General features: G+C 34.7%; 1 protein-coding gene and 1 pseudogene across 1 annotated transcript; one reads left to right on the top strand and one right to left on the bottom strand.

The window, feature by feature from the left end:
• Positions 1-1466: 1466 nt before the first annotated feature.
• On the bottom strand, positions 1467-4700 carry LOC132165764 (F-box/LRR-repeat protein At4g14103). The gene is made up of 4 exons (XM_059576444.2): positions 4494-4700; positions 2951-3923; positions 1962-2141; positions 1467-1856 (listed from the first exon to the last, which is right to left on the bottom strand). Exons 2-4 carry the CDS (start codon positions 3905-3907, stop codon positions 1527-1529), a joined length of 1467 nt encoding a protein of 488 aa, XP_059432427.2. The 5' UTR covers positions 3908-3923; positions 4494-4700; the 3' UTR covers positions 1467-1526.
• Positions 4701-8241: 3541 nt separating this feature from the next.
• On the top strand, positions 8242-9879 carry LOC132166207 (uncharacterized; annotated as a pseudogene).
• Positions 9880-10161: the final 282 nt, after the last annotated feature.

The raw sequence follows: 10161 nt of genomic DNA, 5'->3' as shown, positions 1-10161 counted from the left end.
AAAGAAGAGGAAAACAAAAAACCCAATAAAAGAGGAGGTTGAGGACATGAGAGAAGTGAAATTGTTCGTAGCTTAGGATATGATGGTCTAGTGTTGTGGATGACATAGTGCTGCATTAGGACTGTGGATGCTAATTTTGTTTGCTGTTGTATTAGTTTGGTTGATGCTTAAGCTTTTGTTGTTGATGTAATTTTGGTTTTTCTTTTTCATTTTTCATGTCTATTTTTCCATTTATTTTTCGATAATGGAATAAATTAGAAAGAAGCGCCTTTAATCATTATAGGGAATTTGAAAGGTTTTCCATTTAACATGTGCGACAAACTAAAACCATAACTTTTATTTAGAGTCCAAATTATATAAATTTAAAATTTAAAAGTGCAAGTGACAATGTGATGGTAATTGAGAAGAGAAAATACCCTTTAATTCCTTACTCTTATTATTTTGTAGATGTTTGTACAGTTGACCGCTCGTAGATTCTAGTCAAGGAGACCTACTAAGAGAAAAAAAAAAAAAAAAAAAAAAGATTCGTTGGAGGTATTAGTAAAAACACTCTGATGCTTAAGTCAATGACGCATTTGAAAGAGAACCCAATAAAAGGAGAATAGGGAGGAAGATGTGCGTACATACCTCCAAATATGGACCATTACCTTCATCTATAGGACTGTGTCAATATGATAAGTGAGCTTGATATTATAAGGATGAAGGTAATCAGACCAATACGAGGCGGCATATGCTCATAAATTGTTTTCCTAAGGGGATGCTTCAACGGCTTCTTCACTTACTGAATCAAGTTTAAATAAACAAAACTGTGAAAGAGAAGATGTCTTTCCTTTTATGGTTCCCTCACCATGTGTCCACTGGATAGACATTCGTTAGTCAATTCACTAAAGGGAGGATTGACCCACATACACAACCTAACTTGGGGCAAATGGACCTTTATGGGCTTGAGTGTCAACTAGCTTTATTGGGCTTGAGTTTGGCTTCTTCTAATATATGGCATCACGAGTAGAAAACAGAATGTTTCATAAAAGTTTGGTCAATTATATTTTTTTCCTCATAAACTATCACTCATTCATAAGTTGCCCCTATGAAGTAACACATGCAACATACAGCCACATTGAATTACTATTTTGTTACAAAAAATCCTGCCTTCAAGGAATCTTGTTAAATAATACGAAATATTCCTTTTTTGAGATATTAAATCTCCTTAAAGAATAGAACTACCCTCAAATAAATTTTCCAAAGACAACATCTCAAAAGACATTGAATTAAGACCACAACACCAAAAAAAAAAGAAAAAAAAAAAAAGCAAATACTAATCACAAAAATATAGGTTGAGGGATTTAAAACTAATTATCACGGAGTTATCACAAACCAAATTAGCACACACGAACATTCCATAACAACTTACCTAGGTAAGGTAGAAGGTTAGCATGCCATACTTTTATATTTTTTTTAAAAAAAAAAAAAAAAAAAACCAGGAATTTCATGGCGATTTTCTAGAGAAAGAGCTCAAGAAAAGCTCATTACAAAACAATTTCACGTCTTTTGGCAGAAGGATCATACCAATCCAAAACAATTTTACAATTCTGTGAGCCTCTAGGGAGCTCCATCAACTGTTTACAAACAACCTTCACTTGATTATCCAAGTTCTTTCTAGGATACAATGAGGAAATTAAAACTATTTTCTCCAAGACAACAGCCTTCTTGAGCAAAATTTTTATGGCAGAGAGCTTCTTCTTATCTCCATCATAATAATAGACTTTAATCCACTTGAGATGGGATGAGAAACATGGAGGTGCTGGTTCCAATATCCTATCATCTTCCTCACAATTTGACGACAAAGTAAGCCCCCCCTGAATGATAATTTCAAAATAAATGTTTTATCCATTATTGTAAATTAGCAGTAATAATAAGGAATAGATATAAGATAGTACACATTGTAGATCAAGTGAGGTTACCAAAAATTCCAAATTCTCAAGACAAGGAAATCTTCGCAATATCTTCAATAGTGCTTCACAATCAAGATCTACTGACGTTCCACCGAAATGGAACCCATAGGTACTGGCACTGAACTTCAAATCCACCAGGTTATTGAACATAGGCATATGTGGTAGGAGTTGTGTTGCATGTATTAGAACCTAAGCACAGGATAACGCAATGCATCATAATTAAAATACTTCTAAAAAAAAAAGCAAATGAAATGACAAACACAATATAAAACACATGTTGGGATCATGGAGGAGCATGATTAATAATTATGAGATTAGCAAAGAGAAGAATAACTTAGAATTAAACAAAAACCTAATCTGCAATTTCCAATCAGTCACTAATGTAGGTAGAAAGTCATCTGGATTTAGTAGTAAGAGATTATAGGAGTGAGGCTTGTTACAAGGGAGTGAAACACCTTGGAAAATATCTCAAGTGAGTTCATGATACACACACGGATACTCTAAATAATCTCTCTCGTGTGAACCTGAACCAGAATGACCATGCTACCCATTGAGTGGAAGCCTTCTCCAAACCATTTACCTATACCATAATGACAAAATGACTGGATAAACCCACACAGACAGTGTTTTGCAAGCAGAAGTTCAAAAATGTTGAATATGATTAAATTCTGTCATTTGCTGATGAAATAATTTCAGACAAGTTTTCATCTGCATTATAATTGATTCCTTAGGAGTCAAAACTCTCTGTGTCATGACATTTCCCCATCCACAAGAATGCCCGTGTAACATCTGTCATAACTTAAATAGGATGAAAACATAGAATGGTAACTTCCCTTTATATGACACTAGCTTTACCCTTTGGTTCGTTACCCCTTCCAATTTTACAGCTAAACCATACCACATTTATGCAAGCAATGCAAATGAGAGCTTAATTTCTCAAGCATTATGTTGATATGTTACTGTAGCATTTGAATTTACAAAGAGAGAAGCAGGCATACCTTAACCACATTAGGGGAAAGTCTTAGGAATTCTACGTTGGAGAGCCCTGTAAGAAGCTTATACATGCGATGAGCAATTTGTGCTGATGTATTAACATAACCAATATGAATATCTGCCTTTTCCAGAGAAAGTGACTCATATAAGCAATATTTGCTGAGGAGACTACCACAGTAATTAAATTCTTTGAGACTAACTCCAAAAATCATAACCTGACAACCATCCCTAAAGCTCAAATTTTCTCTCTCAAACTCACCTATTCTCAGAAAATGAAGCTTGGGAGCAGAAATACGCAAAACCTTGAGTCCCCCCCAATAGCAACCGTTTAATTTCAACTTCTCAAGGACTGGCAGACCAGAGAAAAACTGATGGGTTAAGTAATCATTCGAAAATGTTACTTTTCCGATGGTCAAGATTTTAAGATTTGAGAAACAAACTGTAGTGGGAAGCTTGAGGATACAACGCACATCAAGGTCCAAGCTTCTCAGTGTCTTACAAGTAAACAAGCAATAAGGCAATGAAAATTCTCCTTTGCAGTTTTGAAGCTCAATATGCAACTCTTGAACATTATGCCTTACTGCGGAAATGACCCACGTATTAACACGAGATGCAGCACTTAGCACATCACAACAGAAAGTGAATCTTTTTATATCAGAGGAGTCACGAAGACAAAACACCCTATCCACAAAATTCATAAAAAGCGTTCTATTACGCCTTTTATTAGGATGCCAGGAATGTAATATGTCAAAATCTAGATTGGGAATTGAAGCCCATAGGTATTCCCACCTTTTAGAAAGTACACTTGTCATAAAAGCATCTTGGGTTGGAAGAAAGGAAAGGATGTGTCGAAGAATCTCCTCAGGTAAATTACCTAAGCATTTGCTGTTCCCATCAATGTCCTGTTGTTCATTCAGTTTCTGCTTCTTTTGGGATTTTTGAATTAGTGAATTCGCCTCCATAATTCAAATGGTTCCCCTGAAAAACTCAATACTTTATCAGATATCATAACATCTTTTTGGTGTAAATGATGGAATCATATAGATAATAGTAGTTTGGGTTGTATTGAGGTTCTGTTGAACTATGTTGAGTGTGTTTTTCTTTTCTGCATGATTGTGTTAGAGTTCACACTGAGGATTGTAAAAAAAGTTCTGCAGTTTTTTTTCCAGTTTGTGTTAAAATGGAGAGTTTTTGTACAGATTGTTTTAGTAAAAAAAAATATTCTTCAAAAAAAGATACAGTAACATCCATAAAAGGCTATAGGCCTGTAATGGAAACTTGTACAAACGCATTAACACTGAGATAAAAAGTTACAAAAATTGAGCTAAAAGCATGAGCATTACTAAGGGATTTTTTTTCAGCTACAAACATGGGCTAATGCAAAATTCTGGCTATTTCAGAGTCTTTACCAGATTGAAAGATCCATTATTCACTTATTTATTTTTCTGGGTCTTTCTTATTTACATTTCTAACATTTACCACAATCAAGAAAGGAACAGAATTTTCGCCATTACTTAAGGATCATAAAGACAAAGGTTGGATGATTACCGCTCATGCCACTGGCGACAGCGTCCTTGGAAGAGGCTCCGGAGGATTGGAAGAATCCGAGCTGGTCGGCAGCCTCTTTGACGGCTCCGGGAAGGAGGGAGTCGATGGATCCAACCCGGATGGCGTGGCAGCAGGTGCGGGTCGTGAGGGAGGAGAAGAAGACGGTGAGAGAGAAGCAGAAGAGGCGGTTGAAGGGCACAAAATGGTTGTTTTTTGCCACAACCCAAAGAAGTTATTCTCTTGTTTTAAATACAAATCGAGTAATGAATTTTTTTTTTTTTTTTGAAAATTGGAAATACTCTTTATTCATAACTGAAAAAAGAATACAAGAGCCACCTAAACAATGGAAATTAAGCTCTAAATGAAAAATATTTTTAATATTACCTTTAGGGTTCCACCTAAACAATGGAAATTAATAATTTTTTTTTTTTGAAAAATATTTTCAACGAAAAATATTAGTGTCTTTCAAACCATTTTACATGAAATGCAGTATTAATGAAATATGAGTCATATATTTGCAAGTTAGAAAACAAGATTCATGTTGGTAAAGTATAAATCATATATTGCAAAGAGAAATGCTTAACTTCATTAAAAAGTTTATTTTTTGACTATTTTAATCATAGGTGACATGGCCCATTTTTCAGAAATCTATTAATTTATTGTTTAAAATTTATTAATTTTTAAATGGACCAACATATATTTAGATTCATCTAGTTAAATTAATGATCAACATATAATCTCTTTGGATAATGTTAGAATATTTTTATTACGATTGTTGTTATACCCAAGAGAGAAAGAAAATAAATGAAAAAGGACAAAAAAAATAAAAAATAAAGAACAAGAAAGAATAATTTGTTGTCTTTACATTCATTCCCCAAACTACAACCAACCTTTTAATAATAAAGTAATGGAAATAAAAACTTTTAATAAGCATTGAATTATGTAACCTTTTTTTTAAGGAAAAGAAAAATATCTATCAAAATTTTGGAGGTGGACCGGGTGTAAACGAGCTAAGTTTGATCAAGCTGGATTTGTTAGATTTTTTGTCGACAGATCTATTTTTGTGTGTTGGAAGGGGTCTCTAATTCTTGGGCTCCAGGGGAAGCGGGAAAGCGGAGAAGATGAGGAAGATTTGGAGTCTTCGCTATTAGGTGTAAGGACGGATGAGATCGATTGAGGTTTCAGAAATCAAAGCTCTAGATTCTAGAAAATTATATAAATTTAAAATTTAGATATGCGAGCGACAATATTCTGGTACTTGAGAAGAGTCTCTTGTTCTTCTTACTTTGTAAATGTTTGTACAGTTAATTGCATGTCCTAATGGCCTAGGTTTTTGTAAAAAAATGGTAGTTCAATGTGGCTTAATCTACAATCAATTTTTCGAAGACAACATCACATATGACATTGAATTAAGACAAAAAATGAGGAATAATGCTACACTCACTTCTACTTTTTTACATAATTTTTTCACACGTATAAGTGACTTTTAAAATCACCATTAAATCAAAATTCAATAAAGACCCATCTCATATTCAATGGTAGTTTTAAAAGTCATCTATAAGTGTAAAAAAAGAGAATAAGTATATCACTCCTAAAAAATGAGAGAACCAAAAAGAAATAAAAAGCAAATATTGATCACATAAAATTGAGTATAAGCTTATAGATTCAGGGATTTAAAACTAATTATCACGGAACTAGCACAAACCAAATTCGCACACACAAATATTCCAAATCCACGGAATTAGCACAAGTCATACTTTACATTTCCAAAAAATACAGGAATTTCATGGCTTTTTTCTAGAGAAGGGCTCAAGAAAAGATCAGGACCAAACAATTTTTCATTTTTTTGACCTATCAGCAGACCAATCTTACCATTTCAAAACAATTTTACAATTGTGTGACCCTCTAGGGAGCTCTATCAACTGTTTACAAAACTTCAATCGATTCTCTAAGCTTTGTGCAAGATACATTGAGAAAAATATAACTATTTTCTCCAAGACAACAGCCTTCTTGAGCAAAATTTTTATGGCAGAAAGCTTATTCTCATCTCCATCATACTTATCGACTTTAATCCGCTTGAGATGGGACAAAAAACATGGAGGCATTGGGTCCAATATCCTATCATCTTCTTCATCACAATTTGACGACAGACCGCCCTAAGTGATCATTTCAAAATAAATGTTTTATCCATCATTGTAAATCAGCAGTAATAAGAAGGAATAGATACAAGATAGTAGACATTTTAGATAAAGTGAGGTTACCGAAAATTTCAAATTCTCAAGACAAGGAGATCTTTGCAACATCTTCAGCAGTGCTTCGGAGTTAAGAGCTATTGACATTTCAGTGACATTGAACACCAAACCCCCACCAGGTTATTGAACATAGGCATATGAGGAAGGAGGTCTGCTGCATATCTTAGAACCTAAGCGTAGGATAAAGTAATGCATCATAATTAAAATACATCCATAAACAAAGCATATGAAAATGACAAACACGATATAAAAGCATGCAGCTGGGATCATAGATTCATAGTGGAGCGTGATTAATAATTATCAGATTAGATTTGAGAAGAATAACTTAGAACAAACAAAAACCTAATCAGCAATTTCCAATCACTCACTAATATAGGTAGAAAGTCGTCTTAATTTAGTAGAAAGAGACTGTATAGGACAAGGGTAGGACTTGGTGCAAGTCTTACCAGCCAAAGGACGATTTTTATTTTTTATTTTTTTTTATTTTTTCTGGGCAGAAGAATTTTCTGTTTAATATCGATAACAAATAGCCTAAGAGTAGAAACATAAACAACATATGGACACTTTCAACATAAATTTAACGGAACGCCACGTCAGCACCAATCAAATATCGCCACGTGTTATGTAATTAATTTTTTAATTTTAAAAAAAAAATTAAAAAGATTAGAAAATATATTTTTTTCAAAAAAAAAAAAAAAATTGGGGGTGGCTCGGATGGGGGTGGTTTCGGCCACCCCCTTGGCTCCATGGGAGTGGGCTGGCCACCCCAGTGGGTCTTGGGGAGGTTTCAGTCACCTACTAGGCTCCATGGGCCACCCTCTTAGCTCCATGGGGTGCCCGAAAACACCAGAATGACGTGGTATTTCATTAAGTTTTGGATAAAATTTTAACGGAGGTACCATCTCTATCTTTATTAAAACCACAGTATCTCCTGCGATCTAAATGAAACTTTAGAGGCAAAAAATAAAGTGCTAAAACCCTAGGGGAAATAAGGTATTTAATCCTAATTTTTTTTCAAAAATATTAATGTCTCTCAAAAACCATTTTACATCAATAAAATATGAGTAAGATATTTGCAAGTTAGAAAACAAGATTCAAGTTGGTAAAGTATTGATCATATATTGCAAAAGGTGTGATGTGGAGGGCGAAAAAGTAAAAGAAAAATGTCACAATATTTAGATTCATCTTTTTGGTAAAGTATTGATCAACATATATCTTTTTGGATAACGTTATAATATTTTATACGATTGTGTTATACCCAAAAGAGAAAGAAAATAAATGAAAAAGGAACAAGAAAGAATAATTTGTTGTATTTACCTTATAATAATAAAGTAATGGAAATAAAAACTTTTAAGGGAAAATATCTGTAAATATCCCTTAAATTTACAGCAAATATCTGTAAATATCCCTTAAAATAATATTTAATTTTTGTTGTCATTAAATATCTGTAATTCATGAGCATTTGAACTTGTATACACGACAAATACGGTCTGGTATTCTCTGTTCCAAAACAGAGAAACCTCAGTTGTTAGGGTTTTGTAAGGGTTTGATGAAATTCTAATTTCAGAAAATATCCAGAGACGTCTCAAAGTTCCACCATGAGAAAAAATCCAATTTCACTTCTCTTAAGCCTCTCTCGTCAGGGACCCAAATCTTTTTCCCCTCTGATTTACAGAAACTACGCTTCCTCTTCCTCTTCCTCACCACTGGACTCACCCGCACTTTCCAAGCTCTGGACCCATGCCCATGGCTTACTATTGAAGGCATTCAATAAGGCTACACCAAAGCGACTTCAAAGTACGGAGTCCTCCTTTGTTGAAAAAGGAACCCAATTGCTGTTAATGCAGAGAAAACTGAAGGAAAAATCTGAGCTTGGAGAGGCTTTTGAGTCTGCAAAGACCAAGAAGGAAATGCTCAACGCTTTTAAGAAGATGGAGTCTGCTTTTGATGAGAGAGAGCTTGCACCGGCTTGCTTGAGAATTGGCCTCAAACTTAAAGAAGACGGTGAGGACCCTAAACAGATTATATCTTTTGCAAATAGAGCTTTGAGAGGTTTTGATAGGGATGATGAACCTGCTTTTTTACTTATTGTCTTCACTTTGCACTTGTTGGGTTCTGCTAAATATGACTTCGGGGGTGAGGATGCGTTTGTTGAAGGTTTGCAGTACCTTGAAAGAGCTGATAGGATATTGGGTAGGTTAGAGAGAGAGGGATGTAGTGATGAGGATTTTAGGCCACTGCTTTACGCCGTGCAGTTTGAGTTGGCGAATTTGAAGATCAGATTTCGATGGAGCGAGGAGGATATTGCTCGTGAGGTTATTGCTCATCTTAGGAAGTGTTTGGAGATCAAGGAGGTGATTTCGGAGAAGGACAAGGACGGTCTGGTGGGATTGGGTAAAGCAAACCAGTATTTGGCCGAATGGCATGTTGCACACTTTCACTTTAAGGAGGCATTGCCGCATTGCATGAAGGCATTGGAGATACATCAGAAGGAGTTGGGACAAAATTCGGTGGAGGTTGCAAGTGATAGGAGGCTTCTTGGGGTTATCTACACTGGGTTAGAAAAGCAGAATGGGTTGTTGCGAAAGGTTTGGGTCTTATTTCGGATTTGCAGATTGCGGTGGGGAGGAATTACGAAACCGCTATTAACACTTTGGAAGGAGTTGTTGAGCCGCTGGATAGTAAGACTCGGGTTTTTATCTCAATGGGCAAAGCATTATGTAATCAGGGAAAGTTTGCAGACGAAAATAGGTTTCTGGAGATTGTTGAGGATAGCAAGACTCGGGTGTTTATCTCGATGGGAAAAACATTATGTAATCAGGGGAAGTTTGCGGCCGAAAAAAGGTGTCTGCAGATTGTTGTGGAAATTCTTGAGAAGTTGAGGGTGCGAAAACACGGATGGCATTGGCAGGTACCTGCTCACACACCAATACGAAAGATGGCATATGCTCATGAATTACTTTTCTTTGGCGATGATTAGTCAAGTTTAAATAAGTAAAACCATAATCTTTCTTTTAATGGTTCCCTCATTGTGTTTCTGCTAGGCACATGACCGTGAAAAATGATCATCTTCATTTTAAATTCTCTCTATTTTCTCCGGTTAGTAAACTTAGAAAGGCACATTTTTTGCTCTTGATTTGTAGCCATTTTTTATTTATTATTTTTTTAAAATAAGGGTATTTATATAAATTTAGTTTACAAACATCATTATTTTACATTTTTTTAACAATTTTGATTATTGGCATAGGTTTTTGTAATAAAATGGTAGTTTAATGTGGCTTAATCTGCAATCAATTTTCCAAAGATAACATCACATATGACATTGAATTAAGACAAAAAAATAGGAATAATACACACTTATTTTCACTTTTTTACATAATTTTTTCACACTCATAAGTGACTTTTAAAATCATCAT

The sequence above is a fragment of the Corylus avellana genome, chromosome 11 (genome assembly GCF_965113065.1).
Source record: "Corylus avellana chromosome 11, dhCorAvel1.hap1.2, whole genome shotgun sequence".
In the NCBI taxonomy this organism is placed as follows: Eukaryota; Viridiplantae; Streptophyta; class Magnoliopsida; order Fagales; family Betulaceae; genus Corylus; species Corylus avellana.
This window is presented reverse-complemented; position numbering and strand designations above follow the sequence as displayed.

Coding starts and splice junctions, on each gene's coding strand:
- LOC132165764 (XM_059576444.2), bottom strand. CDS start 3,907: ATGGAGGCGAATTCACTAATTCAAAAATCCCAAAAGAAGCAGAAACTG. Junction 2,142..2,950: donor TTTCCCCTAATGTGGTTAAG/GTATGCCTGCTT, acceptor TCCTGTGCTTAG/GTTCTAATACATGCAACACA. Junction 1,857..1,961: donor TTGAGAATTTGGAATTTTTG/GTAACCTCACTT, acceptor ATTATCATTCAG/GGGGGGCTTACTTTGTCGTC.